General features: G+C 46.1%; 1 protein-coding gene and 1 long non-coding RNA gene across 2 annotated transcripts in view; one reads left to right on the forward strand and one right to left on the reverse strand.

Annotated features, from left to right (window-relative positions):
* MXRA8 (matrix remodeling associated 8) overlaps positions 1 to 16,282 on the forward strand; it is a 21,098-nt gene continuing 4,816 nt past the window's right edge. Inside the window, exons 1-6 of the mRNA XM_080379701.1 lie at positions 1 to 1,445; positions 8,437 to 8,457; positions 8,895 to 9,203; positions 9,773 to 9,874; positions 11,059 to 11,517; positions 15,713 to 15,871. Coding sequence (XP_080235827.1) covers positions 1,397 to 1,445; positions 8,437 to 8,457; positions 8,895 to 9,203; positions 9,773 to 9,874; positions 11,059 to 11,517; positions 15,713 to 15,871 — 1,099 coding nt within the window. The 5' untranslated portion in view covers positions 1 to 1,396. The remainder of the gene's footprint in view (positions 1,446 to 8,436; positions 8,458 to 8,894; positions 9,204 to 9,772; positions 9,875 to 11,058; positions 11,518 to 15,712; positions 15,872 to 16,282) is intronic.
* Positions 15,884 to 16,282, reverse strand: part of LOC308060695 — a 17,039-nt gene continuing 16,640 nt past the window's right edge. Inside the window, exon 5 of the long non-coding RNA XR_013926842.1 lies at positions 15,884 to 16,105. This is a non-coding gene — a long non-coding RNA (uncharacterized lncRNA). The remainder of the gene's footprint in view (positions 16,106 to 16,282) is intronic.

Here is a 16,282-nt window from a genome sequence, read left to right on the forward strand (position 1 = left end):
GTTTAAACATGAGGGCACAATTTTATTCCATGCCTGGTTGGCCCTGCCAGTTTAAGGAGTCTGTCCCCTCTGAATGCCCTACAGGATCTAAAGAAGTAATCCCCTAAACTGAAAAAAGCGACTGTATCTGGTCTGTAGATGCAAACTTAGGCGCTCAGAACTTTTAACTGGTCTGAGCATGTGTACACAGAAAGGGTGTGCATAGATTTTCTTTTGTGAAGCAATGTTTGGAGTTTCAGAATTTACTGCTTCATTCTCTGCTGTTTGTCACCGATTGTTTTCAGTAACTGACTGTGTTAATACTCCTGATCCTTGTGGGACACAGTTCAGTGGGTTATAGAAACACAGTTAAATACATCAGTAAGGGCTTTAGGAAGGGGTTAATGTAATTTAACAGTCTTTCCCTTGAGCAAAGACTCAGTCATTCCTTGATACTGTTGCTGTGTCTTGGCACTGCTAGCAGGGCTGTATTACCTTACCAGTACAGAAAGGAGAGGAGCAGCACTGTTATCAGTTCTTCTGCAGTTAAGATTACTGCAATGTGTCAGCTGTTTGTCTTGCTGCCGGTCAAGCAGCTATTAGCCTATTTCAGTTCTTGTGTGAAGGGCTGAAAGCTCAAGTTCTAAATCTGACCCAGCTTTCTGTGTTCTGGCCTCTGTGATAGGGAAACCTGTTCCCTGCGTTGCAGTATTCTGGGGCTTTTAGTTGCATTCTAGGCTCTTCTGCTTGCACTGCCCTAAGCTCCCGCATTTTCAGTCTTTATCATTATTATCCTTTTTCTAAGATAGCTGCTATTAAGCCGTTGCTTACAAATCACAGGACAGAGTAAATACTGTTTTCTAGGTTGTCTTCGGAGACTTGAACTTGAAGCAAAACCATATGAGGGGACCAAAGATCAAAAAACCACTGAAGGCAACAGAATAAATCCAGTCTCAAGCAGACAGCTGGATGAGTGTCAAACAAAGGAAGGAACAGCTGGATCAAGTAAAGCACAAGGAAAATTAGTTCCATCCCTAGGGGGAGGGAGGAAGATTGTTTCATGAGCCCAGAGCTGTACGGGACCAGCTTCACCCGATAAAACTTTTACATCAAAGTCAGGGGCAGATCAGAAGGTCCCAGAGGGAGGGGAAAGAGGAGAGTGGGTGTCTGTAGTGATTGTGCAGAAAGTGTTAGGGAAAGGAAGGAGGTGGAGTGTGAATGTAGGGGGAGAGCAGAGTGGGGAGGTGGGGAATTGGAAGTTGTAGGTGGAGTAATTCTGCAGAATATGAGCTGCTGTCTGCAGCTTTCTGGATGTAAATTGATGAGGTCATAGTGTTTTTCAGTTACAAAAAAAAAAATTAAAAAAAGTCTTCGCCTTGTTTTTCAAGAGAGACGAAAACACGGAGAAGCTGAAGAAATGAAGCAACTAGCAAAACTCCTTCTGTGGCAGATTTTGCTTCAGCAAAGTAAGCTCCTAGCTGATCGGCGTGGTACTTGTCTTTATTTCAACTGCAGGGGTTAGCTAGAAGATTTTGAACTGTTATCTTTGTAAGATTTTGTGCAGATTCTGAAGTTAGCTGTGTTTTTGTTTGTGAGGGGCGGGAATCATGGATTTCTTACGCTTTTTGGAGAGGAAGGAGGAGAGACTGGAGAAATGTTTGAGGTTGTTTAAGCAGTACTCCATTCAGCATGTTTGTTAAATCTGTTTTTTCCTGTCAGTTACCTTGATCAGCAAATTCAAAAACAGTAAGCTCGAATGTAAGTACAGTAAAGCTTGCATAGTTAGATTTACATAATCTGAGGTTATTTTATACTTTTGAAGAGGCAGGAACAGCTGGGGGGTGTGTGTGTGTGCGTGTGCATGTGTTCAGGGTGGAGGAAAAAATTAAAGTGCTGTTATTGTTTATTTTTTCCTGTCAGTGTAAAGACAGAGACATAGGAAATCACTTTTGGGTAAGGTGCAAGAAAGTGATGAGGACGAGTCTGATGAGCTTATGATAACAGAATGGGTTGTACCTTTTCCTTAATCACAGAGTTTTCTGTAAGAGCTGAAAGCAATTCAGGATCCTGAGAGCCTTACCCCAAGCTAAACAAACCCCAGTAAGGCTTGGATGGCTGGAGAAGATTCGAGGATTAATTGCAAAAATCCCAGCAAATCCACTTTTGCAACACTTCGGGCTCTAAGGAAGGCACCTGTGAGCAAAGGACCAATTACAGCTCTAAGAACAGTGGGGAGAGTGCATTCAGGGTGCTGACAGCAGGAGGTGAGGAGCACAGACTTTTTGGGGACTGATGACCGCTCTGCTCTTCACAGCCCTGGTAATGAAAGGCTGTACCTGAGCCTCCACAGCTCCTCAGTATGTAGATGGGGCAAGCTGAAGGGTTCTTAGTTTGGTCCCTAATTAATCTAGTTCCCATGTCACTACATCATCCCTCGTTTTGCAATGCCTGGAGGCAAGGTTTAGGAATTGGCAACGTGGGATCAGTCATAGGGACGGAAGGGTTACAGTGGCTCAGAAAGCAGTGTGTGGGGTGAGTTAAGCCTGGAGAAGGAGGAGAGGCCACAAACTGTATTTCAGAAGCCCCAACCAGTCCAGCTAGTCCTCGGTGTGGTTTAGTGTGTTGGCAGAGCTTGGGGAGCACCCAGGGCAGGAATAGCAGGTTGGGTTGCTGTAGGGCAGCGCTGGAGCCGTGCAGAGGCACCAGTATCCCACCTGAGGATGGATGACCTCTGACGGAATTTTTCAGGTGTATTTTTGAGACAGAACTGTCCGTATGCCAGGCAGCCCTGATGTTTGAGTCCTGCTATCCCCACACCAGTCAGGTTATAACGTAATGAGTGAAGACTGGAAGGGAAGAAGGGAGGGAATCGGTGCTGTTCCGTGCTTGCTGAGATGATCTCTTCTGGAGAGGAACCACACCCTCAAGTGTTAATGTCTTGCAGGGAGGAACAGCGCTGTGTTTGGAATGGCTCTACAAACTGTTCTGTGGGCCTGGAGCCAACACGAAGCACACAAAGCAGAGAAGGGTTCCTAAAGCTGAGCTGGTATCGGAACTGTCTGTGAGAAAGTTAGGGCAGATCTGTGAGGGATCCTGATTGTGCAGTGTCCAAGGTGGCGATTGCTTTCTTGTACCGACAGAAGAATTTTTTTCTTTCTGCCAAGGCAGCATATTTTTGCTTTTTGCCGATTGATGGGCATGTTCCTACCTGCAGTGAGGTGTTGGAATTGTTGGGACTAGATGAGTAGTTAAGGCCTCTCCAGTCCTGACATCCTTTTTGAAAGCAGGAGACTCTGCTGTTGAGAAAATTGTCCCAGGAAGCCTTTAAAAATAAACAAACATAGAAATTTGGATAAAAGCCTACTTCAAAGCCTGGCTTGACAATCAGTTGGCTTTGTAAGGGAGGCTTTGTTTTACTGGAAAGCTTAGTCCTGTGGTCCTGGGCCCGACAGCACAGGTGGTGAATGGGAGATGTCTAGGTGGAACTGTATTGCTCACCACCTCCCTCCTTCGCCTCTTCAGGATGGGCCCACGTGTTACTTCTGGTTCCTGGTCAGCGGGTTTTAAAAAAAATGCCTACAAGAAGAGAGCTGAGCTCATCTGTGTAGCTGTCACCTTGGTGTTACCTCTTCGACGCTGGGTCAGCTCCCTAAAGAGTCAGGATGGAGCCAGTGCCATTCCCCAGAAGTGTTTGGAAACAGCTTGGTAGCACGGGCTGCTGTTAGTGCAGTAACTGTGTAACAGGTCTACAGAGACCGTTAAATCCCCTGCATGGACAGTGGGATTTGTGGGAGAAATAAGGAATCTGACACATACAGATTTCATGAAGACCATGTCCTGTCTCTAGGACTAGACCATCCTGCTGTGCCCCAAATGTGAAGGTGGTGTCGCTTCCTTTTTCAAAAGAAAGAAGAAGCTGAGACAGAGCAGGAGATACTGGAGAAGGTGTGCAAAGGAGTAATGAGCTAAGCTTGCCTAGGCAAGCGGGGTGTCAGCCTCACAGGCTGTTGTTTCAACCCACACACCTGGTGGGTTATGACACTCATTTCTCCAGTGACTTGTTATCTTTCCTGCCCACTGCTACAATCTGGACTTTGGTGATGCTTATTGCCTTGTGAGGCACTGTTCCAGGCAGCTCATCCTCGCTCTGCTGACATCAGTGGCAAGGCTCTTGCTGAGTTCAGCAGAAACACTGCAGGTAGAGCTGGTGTCGTCATGTCCCATGGAGCGTATATGCCACTTGGCACTCAGGTTACCACTTAATGGTGTTTGCAGTTTCCTTTTCTGCTCTGTATTTCATCCTCCAGTATGAGCGAGGAGCTTAGTGGTTTCGTTAGCATATGCATCTACCTGTGAAGCAGACCCTCTGCCAGCAGCTGTCTCCAAGAGGAAAAAAGTCGTGGTATTGTTCAGGCAAGACTCAAGGGACAAGCTTTCTGTCTGAACTACTCCAAGGACACTGCCTAGAGAGGTCTGAGTGTGTAAGATGTCCTTCAGAGCCTGAGGCTTTTACTTCTAGTTTGCCTACAGTCCTGTGGCTTAATTCTTCACTTGAAAAGTGGATGGGATTCAAGAAGTGAGAGCTGGCTCCGCTTTTTACAAGGGATTAGGAAGCGCTTTTGCAGGCTGCTTTCCTCTTCCTATAATGTGAGACCAGCAGAATTCCTCTGGGATCCTGCAGAGAAGCATGCTGAGTCTGCACAGAACGTGTCAAGGAACAGCATATAGATGTCTTTTTGTTGGTTTTGTGTGGGTTCATCACATAGAGAGGACAAAGTGATCATCTGTGATGTGGAATTTGAAATTTTAAAAGGAAAGCTACAGTGGGTTCTGCAATGACAAGTACTAAGGTATTTGGTGCTTTTGAAGCTCCGGGTCCTGGAGCCCTGTGATGCTGTAAGTCTGAGCTTTCACTGGGTGCATAAATGCTTATTAATTTTTACAGCTGCAGGTCTGGGAATTGTGACTCACCAAAATAACTGCTTCCCGTTTACCCCAGTCCTGTAGTTCAAAGCTGTCAACTTTGCTGGGTTATGGGTATCTCTCTCTCTTTGTTCAGTAGCTACTGTATTACACAAACAATAACTTTAAAAGGCATGGCTGGGGGACATGCCTTGTTTGCTGTTCTTGTCTCACATAGCAGAGGGAGGAGATTGAAAAGAGAAAAAGGCTTATTCCTTCTTTAACTACTGCATTGTGTTCAGGTTATTGAAAGTCCGTTGGTTTAAATTCCATTTTCTCCAGGCATACAAGAGATCAGAGACATTCCAGATTCCTTAGATTTCTAAGTGATCTCATTTACAGCTATGTCAAATAAGTTTGAGTCTTGCCCATGACCTGATGTACGTGCACAGATTTCCGGCATTGCTGGGGAATCAGAACAGTCAGTTCTTGCTTCTTTGTCTTGTGGAGTTCCTGTGTCTCTGGTAAAGACTTGTCTTTTCTTTCCCTCCTAGAACTTTGCTTACTGGCTGCTACGCCACTGTCTTTTGGATATTTGCACCTACCACCTTGAGACTGTGAATGATACCCTAGGGCAGGCTTCAGACCCAAAGCCTCTGCCCAGAATATGTGTGTGTGGATTTAAGTGTGCACAGACATGCCATGAAAAACCCTTTCTCTTCCATGTCTGGTCTCTGTGCTGAACTCCAACACAATACTTGGCTGTGCCTTCATCTTGGATGGGTTTTGTTCTAGTGCATAATGTCACTGTCACCCTTGGATGTTCAGCTTTGTGTGGCAATACTTGGCAAGTCAAACCAGCAGTATAGTGAAATGCAGGCAAGGCTGCACCAGAGTTTTCCCTTTTCCCAACAGGAAGCAACATCTCCTGGTCACAGAGGGGCACACCTAGACAGACCCTGGTGTGTAACTGTTGAGTAAGCGAGAGTGCTCCTGCCCTGCTTCTTACGGAGCTGCTAGCTGAAGCTTTAACAGTGGAGGGAAAAAGAAGCTGTCAAAACCTACAAGACATAAGCTTTTCTTATCTAAAAAGCTGTTACATTATGGACAACGTTACCACTTTCTTGTTTTACAGAGAGTTGTGTCTGGAAGCGTGCTGGAGAAGTGCGAGTGCCTGACAGCTCCAGCAGGCTAGCCTGGCAAAAGGCCCCCATGGGTGGGATGGAGAGACAGGACCTGGGTGGTCCTCACCATGCCAGTAGGGCCCCTAAAAGATACAAACCCAGGGGTTAGTGCTGCTCTTAGTTTAGGGCTGCAGCAGGCTGCTGAGCAGAGGATATTGGAAGGCTTAGGTGGATCTTTTGTCAGTTGTTAGATTTATGATGCTGCATTAGGGCTCAATGGTTTTCACATTAACTTGCAAGAGGAAAGGAGCAAAGTAAATGCATTCCTCGCCCTGAGCCAGGAGAGGATGTTTCTGTAGCACCAAATCAATTGGTTAATAAGCGGTCACTGCCCTGTGTTTTGTGATAGGAAAAGGAAATGAAACTGAGTTTATTCTCAACCCATGCACTGGATGTGTGGTTAAAATAGCCCCAGCCTGGAGTTAATTTATTCTCTTTTGAAATGCATAAATTCCAGCACTGAAAAAAAAAAATAAAAAATACAGCCTTTGTCTGGAGGACGTTGTGCTTATGACATTAGCGGGACAAAACATCCAGTGATCTTGCTGGACCCCACTTGAGCTTGACTGGTTAGAGAGATGAATGATGTTGTTGTGTTGGGAATCTGAATCGTGCTCTCGAAGCATGATGCCAGGAGACCTCCTAGACCCCTCCTACACAAAAAGCAGGAGGGACTGGACCAGAGAAATGCAGAAACAAAGGCATTAGTTCATTTCTTGCAAAGTTCTTCCTGCATAGATCTGAAGATCTGAGCCATGTGAGTTGGAGGGAGTTGCCGTTGTAGCCAGAGCATTACAGTGTTCACTGTGCAGACCAGGAATCTGAGCAGGAGAGACTCATGCTCCCAAGCCAAGATGTGTTTGCCCAGCAGAGCGCTGACAATAGTGTGTGTCAGGAGTGTGGAGTGAAACAGCCAGGTCACACCACTCCTCATTTGACAGGTAGACTCAGCATACTGCAGAATTCCAGAATTCCCAGTTTTATAGGAGTTTGGTTTGGAGTCTTGGAGATGAAAGTTATCTTTTGACCCTCAGTCTACTGCATCAGCAGTGTGGATCTGCTTCCCTCTACCTGGGCAACTCTAACCCCAGGCAAATGAGCTGATGTCAGTTCTGTCTCCAAGTCCATTCAGGATAGGTGCCTTAGCAGAGAAAGTTGACTGAGATGTGGGTGTCTGCTGCGAAAGAGCTGGAAATGAAACTCACATTCATTTCACAACGGTCAAACAACACAAAAAAGAACGTGGTTTTAACTGGTCACATCTGGGTAGTAGCCCTCCACTCTGCTCTGGTGAGACCTCACCTGCAGTACTGTGTCCAGCTCTGGAGTCCTCAGCACAGGGAAGACACGGACCTGTTGGAGCGGGTCCAGAGGAGGCCACAGAAATGATCCGAGGGCCGGAGCCCCTCTCCTATGAGGACAGGCTGAGAGCTGGGGTTCTTCAGCCTGGAGAAGAGCGGGCTCTGGGGAGACCTTATCACAGCCTTTCCATACTTAAAGGGGGTTTATAAGAAAGATGGGGACAGACTTTAGGGCCTGTTGTGACAGGATAAGGGGTAATGGTTTTCAACTACAATAAGATAGATTCAGACTAGATATAAGGAAGAATTTTTTTTTTCCGATGAGGGTGGTGAAACGCTGGCATAGGTTGCCCAGAGAGGTGGTGGATGCCCCATCCCTGGGAACGTTCAAGGCCAGGCTGGACGGGGCTCTGAGCAGCCTGATCTAGTTGAAGATGTCGCTGCTTGTTGCAGGAGGCGTAGACCAGAGGGTCTTTCAAGGTCTTTTCCAACTCAAACTCTATGATTCTATGAACTGTTCTTGCCATACTGTTTCTGCTGATGCCTTGTTTTTTTTGCAGGACTAATATCAGATCCTAAGATAATACCAGTGCCTCCCCCCTGCCTGCTTCTGCCTCCTTGGGTTCTTGAGTTTGTCTTACACAACATTTGTTTAAGGGTTTCCTCTTGGGTAAAAAAGACCTTTCACACAGTTTTGGTGGGTGCTGTGTGGACAGATACCTTTGGTGTGATGTTTGAATAGCATGGTGGAAGAAACTGGGTGGCTATAGATGGTGTGAAATAGAGACATGGGCTGTATGAAATTCAGTTGCAGACTAAGCGTATCCCACATTGCTCTTAAGCTTAAGTTTGTTGTGTCGGGCACTGCCTTTTGCTGTTAAGTGTACAGACCAACCAAGGTCTGAGCCTCTGGCCTTAACCACAATACATGTGTTAATTAAGTGTATTAACAGAGAAAGGAGGAATAGATGGAATAATAACAGATGGCTGCTGACTATGACTGTATTTGTAGTTTTTTTCTTTCTTTTGTTGTCAGTAACATCCTTTTTTTTCTTTTTCTGCTTTGACAGGTTCTGTTTATTTATATTCAGGTGAGTGATGTCTTTGTAATCTGCCTGTTTTTGTGATCATGAGAAGAAATGAGAGGGACCCTGATTCCACGCCATGCAATGGGGATTTCATTGCTAACTTCCATAGGCATGAACCGTGCATCCCTCGAAGCAGTGTCTATCTAAATGTTGATTAAACTGGGGGTTAGGATTAGGAAGGGTAGGTAGGGCAGGTCACATTTACAATCCTGATAACAGACATCGTAGACATTGCTTTCAAGGAATGAAATCAGTGTTTTTAAGTGGCTTTCTATTGATAATTTCTCTACGAGAAAGCTTTCTGTTTGTCCTGAAGATTACTTTCTTTTGGGTGGAAGGTGTGCAGAGATTCTAGAACAGGTCTGAGTCCTACCCTGGTGTCGTTTTCACATCCCATTAATCTGGTAACTCTGTTTTTGTTCTTTGCTCCTGGCTTGCAGTCCCAGCTGATGCCTCAAACCCAGACAGTGTTGTAGTGTCAGTGTTAAACATCAGTGCTACGTTAGGGTCACAGGCTGTTCTGCCCTGCAAGAGTTACCGCATGGTGTGGACCCAGGATCGCCTGAATGACCGCCAGCGCGTAGTCCACTGGGATGTGTACAGCAACTATTATGGAGATAACAAGATGGAGAGGCTCTGTGACATGTACTCAGCTGGAGATCAGCGTGTATACAGCTCCTACAACCAAGGGAGGATATTCATGCCCCAGAATGCATTTACAGATGGCAACTTCTCCTTGGTGATCAAAGGTACTAAACAGCATCTTTTCTCCCTATGCTGTCCGCAGAATGGAGGGTTCGTGACTAAACTGGCTTTCTGTTTTTCAGTAAAAATGGCTATTTTACGGAGCGTTTTCTATAAATAAATACATATATATCAGTTTAATGAGTTTCTCTGAAGCACTGGCAATAGTGTTTTATTTCCCTTCAAAACAGTCCCATTTTAAAAGAGAAGTGGTAACAACTCATTGCCTTGAGCTTCTTGTGGACCTTTGACTGTATTTCAGTTCCTGAACTCTAAACCCAAGATTGCCATCCTTCCTGTGCCTGCTCTTGGCTAAACTTAAATCAGCTTTCTTTTTCCATCTGTTAATACAAATACATTCCACACAAGAGCAAATAGACTGAACAAATTGTTACATAAGGTGAGATGATTCTTCTCTGTTTAGCCCACCTTGGTGATATGGATGGGTTAGAACTAAGTTATAGAAAGGCCCTTTTGCATCTGTACAAGCATTCGGGAAGCTGTATAAATGACAAGAGTAGTTATTGTCTGAATATAAAACATTCAACTTCCTTTCTCTTCCCTGTTGTACTAGATGTTGCAGAGAGTGATGAAGGCACATATTCTTGTAATCTTCACCATCACTACTGCCACTTGTATGAAACTGTGAAAATCCAACTAGCTATCACCAAGAAAGGTAGGTGTGGTGGACAGCTTGGGTTCCTTTCCTTTCTGCCAGGACTTTGTTGAATTCACAGTGGGGCTTGTGAGCTGATCACGGTAGGCCTTGCGTGCTGCTAGTGTCAGAGAAGAGCAGTGTGGATGCAGCGTTTTGCCTGTGCTGTCTCAATTCCAGGTTCAGGGCACAGATCCTGTAGGCGGCTTGGAAAGCATCAGGAGAGAGTGGTGCTCACTGTGCTGTTTGCTGTCAGATTCCCTGAGTTTCAGAAATTGTATTCCATGTTAAGTTAAATGTTTGCTCTGGGCAGCCCAGTTAGCAAACTATCCTGTTAGTGCTCCAGCCGTAGAACATCCCTAGTAGCATTCCATCATCAGTCAGGTTACCTGCAAAGATCTGCCGTGTACATCAGTTGGTGAGCTTACCTGCGAAAGCCTGTAGTTTAAAAGCTTCCTCAAGTTACTACACCTTAACTCCAGCTCTGAAAGCAAGGTTCTGAGGGCTGTTGGCAACTGCAGCATGTGCCACCCATGGCACACATCCATCGCTACCGTTCATTTAAACTGACCTTTGTATAATGCACAAGTGAAGGTACTGGGGCTGATAGTGCTGGGAGGTTGTTGAAGGGCCAGTGGGGTGGTAGAGAAGAGCATCTCCTGCTGCTGTTCTCATAGCTTGTATGCAATAAACACCCAGGCAGGCCTGTGAACCCCCGTCTGCTCATCTGTGTTTTGGTTCTTCTGTTCATCCTTTTCAAGAACAAAATACAAAACAGTGCTGCTTGAACTCCTCTAGTAATTAGGGCATTTGTGGGTAGAAAAGTATTTCCTGCCTGGAGAATTGGGATACAGCATATTGAAGATGAAATCTGTTATTCTCGTTCCATTCTTAGTCTGTAGAAAGAGTATACTTCCTGCTTTCTGAAGCAAGAGATTAACTCTCAGTTATAAGGGGAAGAAAGTGGTCTTGCTTAATGCGCTGACCTGGGATGTAGAAGATAAAGCTGCGTTTCTTTATTAACTGCTGAACTAAGTGTAAGCAGGACACGCTGCCCCTGTGACACTTCAATATCTTTGGAGGGGATGTGTTATAGGATTGCAGGATCTGAGAGCAATCTTAGGTGTGCCTGGGCATCCTTAAGAATAGGACAAGTGTGTAAAGGTGCACATACCAAGGTTGTACAACTTGTGTTGTTTCCACAGCTGAGGATGCAAACGAGTACTGGGATGGGGAGAAGCCCGTGATTGTTGCCCTAGAAGGCAGCACAGTGATGCTCCCCTGTGTGAACCATAACCACATCTGGACTGAACGGCACAGTGAGGAGGAACAACAAGTGGTCCACTGGGACAGGCAACCCCCAGGCGTTCCTCATGACCGGGCTGACCGCCTCATTGATCTGTACGCCTCTGGTGAGCGCCGTTCTTATGGACCTCTCTTCATTCGTCAGAAGATGAACATCACTGACACAGCCTTTGCCCTGGGTGACTTTTCCCTGCGGATTTCAGAGCTGGAAAGTGCAGATGAAGGCACTTACTCCTGCCACCTGCACCATCACTACTGTGGCCTGCATGAGCGCAGGATCTACCAAGTCTTTGTGACAGAGCCAGTGAGAGAGAAGAAGGTGGTGAACCTCACAACTCACAACATTGCCCCAGCCATAGGTAAGTGGCCTCTGGAAGTGGCTCTCCTGACTGAGGAAGAGATAAGTATCTACAGCTGCACCTTTGAGCTCTAAAGAGCTCAGTAAGTCATGGGACAGGAATATGACATGTTACTCCCCATCATCACCTCAGGAGGCCTTCGTTCCAAGTGCCAAAATGTCCTTGCCTTTCCTCTCCCTCTGCAGTGCTCTGCAGAGATCACGCAGTGCCCTGAGGAGGCAGCGTGGTCAAGGCAGAGTTGTGCCCTGCAGCAGTCCCATGGACACCACTGGAGCGAGAGGTGCCATTTGGAGCAGCACTGAGGTCTCCTCTATGTTCCTCTGTTCTCACATTTGAGCCAGGGGCTATTCCTGCCCTTCGGGTTAGAAGACTAGATCAGGTCTTGCCTCCCTTGCTGCTAGTACATGGCTGTAGCGTATGGGCTTGTTTCTGAGCTGTTTCCATTGCACATTACACTGGTGTACCTGGAGCTGCGTCCCTAGCAATAGGAGTGAGGATCCTGCAGAGCTGCCTTAACGCTCTGCTGCACGAAAAGTGGAAGCATCCCACTCATCAGGGTTAATTACCCTGCTTGCAGGGCTGTAGCGATGACATGTCCAGCTTGTGTTTTCTGTGCTCCAGGGCAATTCTGCAGCCTGCTCTGCTCTGCAATGCTGACATGCCCTAAGGCAAACAAGCTGTTTTTCTAACAGGCTCCCTTTCCTCTTTGCTTTTATGGAACAGGAGAAGGTGTGGGGCTGGGGTCGATTCTGCTCTGCCTTTGCTGTTGAAATGTGCCACTGTTCTCAGCGGTAGATTGTTAAGTGTTTCTCTCCCTTTTGCAGGGAGGTTTAGGCTGTGCAAGATGCCAGACTGCGTGGAATCAAGCACTAGGAATTTTCCTCCACCCTTCAGCTTTTCTTTTTTTCTCTTAAACCAATTTTCACATTTTCCACCGCAGTGAGCTATCGTCTGACAGCCTGTCCAAACTCAGAACCATCAGGCTTAGTTCAGGCAGAAAAATAAAATAAAAATCCCAAGTTTGATATTTTTTTAATTTTTGGGGGGTTAGTTCTGTGTCAACATTCTGAAATACTCATTGTGGCTTGATATTTATTGGCTGCTTAATACAGAATTTTGACGTGCTTCGTACATTTTTAAATAGGTCTATTCTTCCCTAGCAATTCGCTTTTTCAAGTCACAGAAACCTAAACCTTTCCCCTGGGACTAAGGTTGGTGTCCAGAAGATGGAGGCAGTACTGAAGAGCGGTGGCTGTTGGGGCTGAGCTGCCGTGGAGGCCAGGACACACAAAGACCAGTCTCCCTGCCTGCAGCCCTTTTGCTGCCCTTGAGCCCTATCCAGCTCACATGGTGCAGAGTTTTCAGAGCTTTGTGCATTTTCAGAGTTGCCCACCCAGGAATTTCTTCCTCTTTTTCCTACCTGTTGTCCTGCTTGTCACTGAATAGTTACCTACCTGCTCAGAAGTTGGGCAGAACCTACAAATTAATTTAACCCGCCAGGGCTGTCTTAGCTCGGCAGTAGTGCCCTCAGTGCTGGAGGAACTTCCCTTCCCGAGAAAAGTCATTTCCACTGTCAAAAAGAACAGCCTTGGAAGAGCTTTGTCCCTTATGGGCAGTGAACGCTCAGCTGGTCCAAAAGCACCATGCACAAAAATGTGCTGAGTCGATGGGAATGTGATAGAAATGGAGACATCTGGAGGGGCTTTTTCAAACCCACCCCTGCTGAGGATCCTGCTGGGATGCAGGCACCCTAGCTGTGTATAGCAGGAGAGGCAGAGATGCTGCCCCATTCCGTGAAAAACTGTGTAGAACTCATTCTGAAGATATAACAGAAAAATAAAACGTCAGAAGATAATAAAAGGAAAACAATCAGCTTTTTCAGCAAGCAGCTATAGTTTCTGGCAGAGCTCCAAGGCCCGGAGCCATTTCCAGACAGGAAATTTCATCCTGTTTTGAATATAAGCATAAGCTCAATTCCGCTCTCGGTCTCAGCAGTATAAATACGGCGTATGTCTAATAATTCAGTGCATTTTTACTGCGTGCTTGCTTTGGAGCAAGTGATTGAAGAATGGCATCTCGTGCTTATTGCTAAACTATTCTCAGTCCTTTGCTAGCCTTGAAAAGAAAACGGGCCGTGGTAGCCAGCATTTGGGAGCTTTCCTGGTGGAGAGCTCTCCCTTTTTCCCAGCAGAAGAATCTGACCCGTGACACTTCAGTGAAGGAATGTAAAGGCGCCGCTGTTCGTTTTTTTTGTTTTTTGTTTTTTTTTTTTTTTCCCCCTCCCACCATTAGAGCTTGTTTCCCAGTAGTTAAACCAGATCACGTGAGTGAACTGGAGGCAGATGGGCATGCTGTGTCGAGATGTACCGAAAGCTCAGATCTTGGTGGCAGAATAAAACCTTTGTCACCTCAGCTTAAATCCTGACACAATGCTAGGATGAGGAGGAAGGTCTGTGTTACCTTGGTGTGATACTGTGCTAGGCGCTGACAGTTCATCTGCTGGGTGCACTGAGTCAGCCGTTACTCTGCGCCTGTTTCCCCAGTTACAAGATGGGATCTATTCCACTGCCTGCCTGGGGATGCACTTCGAAGTCCAGCAGTAATGCTTTGTCAAAAGATTAATACAAGTATCTTTAGTATTACTTGATTAAGCCACGAGGCCCAAAGTTAATGAGTTTGTTGTTACAGTGACCTCTCCATGTTGACTAAAGTTTAACTCGGCTCCTGCCCTATCTTGCAGTATTGTGGGAGAGCAAAAAGCCAGGAATAGAATGCATTTATGTTTGCTGACTTCTAGCTCAACAGCTGGTCCAGCGGCTACCATCTCATTACGGCAGCTGCTGAAGAAGCCTTTCACCATCCAGAGATCCGTTAAAGTAGAACCGTCACGTATACTGTTTGCAGCTTTGCAAGTGGTTTTTTGGTTTGGTATTTTTTAGCTTAGCAGTGGTGAAAAACACATGCTGGGTTTCAGCACTACAGCCAGCAAGCACAGGGCATCTAGCAAGGCCAGTGGGAAGCGGAATGTTGCTGGAGTGGCAGGCTGGGCTACCAGAACAGAGCCTGTGCTAAAAACCTCTCCGTTTTCTAGGACTGTTGTTAGCATTAGCAAACAATCATCCCTGGTTTTGAAGTGTTTATTTCAATTCACTATCGTTTTGCTTGACTTTATTGTTGGCGGGTTGGTGTTTTTAAATGCTGGAAACAAACTGCCTGTCAAACTGGAACCAGTCACTACGCCAGCAGCTCAGAAAATGTCAGCATTTCTCACATTAGAATGTATCTGTTCAATGGCACTGTGGCTTTTGGGGTATTTCCCCCCTTATTCCCTCTGGCTAATTTACGGGGTTAAACTCCCAAGAGAATGGTGGGTCTTGCTGGGTGCTCTGTGGATGTTCCCTGGCAGGGGGAGGGGGTGTCCCTTTCAGTCTGTTTTGAAGAAAAAAGCCTCTCCCAGCACAGTGTGTTTTATGGGTTTGCTGTCTGTGCCTGGGCAGGGTTTGGCCATTCCACTGACTATTGCAAGCAGAGAAGTCGCTTCCTCTCTATATGTGTAAAACATTGACCTATTTATTTGAGATCTACAAAAACGTTCCACGTAAAAGTTTTGAGTTACCCTTCCCTGTGCTATGGAACTGAAATGCTGCTGCACCCACAAATGGAATGGAATGGAATCTTGGCTTTTCTTTGTGGGTTTTTATTTTATTTATTTTATCGATTTTTATTTTATTTCAAAGGAAACTCATTCTTTGGCATTGAAAGTTCCTCCCACTCTGTAAATTATAACCCTTGGCAGGGAGGGGCTGCTTCATACTTCAGCTGTCTGGAGCCAAAGCACCGTGGTGTGTGTGTGTGTTGTAAGGGCCCCAGAGGAGGGCTGTGTTACCCTGCAGAAAGACCTGGGGCTCTCTAGCGTGGCTTCTTCTGGCCTTGCCCTCTGCAGTAAACGAGAACGCACTGATAACCGGGCAGCAGGAAAGGGCTGTGCAGCAGTCACTGTTAATAATTCATGCTCCTGGGAAGTGTAATGGTCTTGTGAAGACTGCAGGCATCTTCCATCTGACAAAGGTGCAGTATGTTGTAAATTGGGCAGCTGTTTGCCCTTTACTTCCTGCAGTTCAGAGGAGTTTCTCACTGAACATGCTTTGCTTTGGATGCCAATTACAATTATCACCCTGTTTTCCTTTGCTATCAGATCCAAGTGTTGTCAGGGGCCACAACGTAATAAATGTCATCATCCCTGAGAGTCGGATGCACTTCTTCCAGCAGCTGGGCTACATCCTGGCCACTCTGCTGCTCTTCATTGTCCTCCTCATCATTGTTATCCTCGTCACCCGCAAGCGTCGGCAGAGAGGTAAGCGCTGGACAAGACCAGCCCTGTGGTGCTTATATCTCATGACAGCAGAGACGTAGATATAGATACTATATCTGTGTATAGAAATAGGTACTGCAGTGCATAATGCTGAAGGCAGCTATCCTCTTCAGGAAAACCAGCAAACAGTGGGGAGTCTTTGCAGGTGCTGATGCCAAGGGAGATTCAATAGTGTGGTGTAAAAATTTCCAGGCCATGATTTGCTGAGTTGCTGTGCTGTAAGGGAGAAGAAAATCAGAACTGTTGGATAGTTGCTCTTTACAAGTGGCATTTATTTAGAGCAGAAGGCCCTCGTGCATCCCTTAGGAACTAAGATGTCTAAACTCCTTGCTGGACTCCCTGCGCTGAGTGACTCTCCATGTATAATTAGGTAAATGGACACTGAGATCTTTT

This window comes from Falco punctatus (genome assembly GCF_963210335.1).
Source record: "Falco punctatus genome assembly, chromosome: 3".
NCBI lineage: Eukaryota > Metazoa > Chordata > Aves > Falconiformes > Falconidae > Falco > Falco punctatus.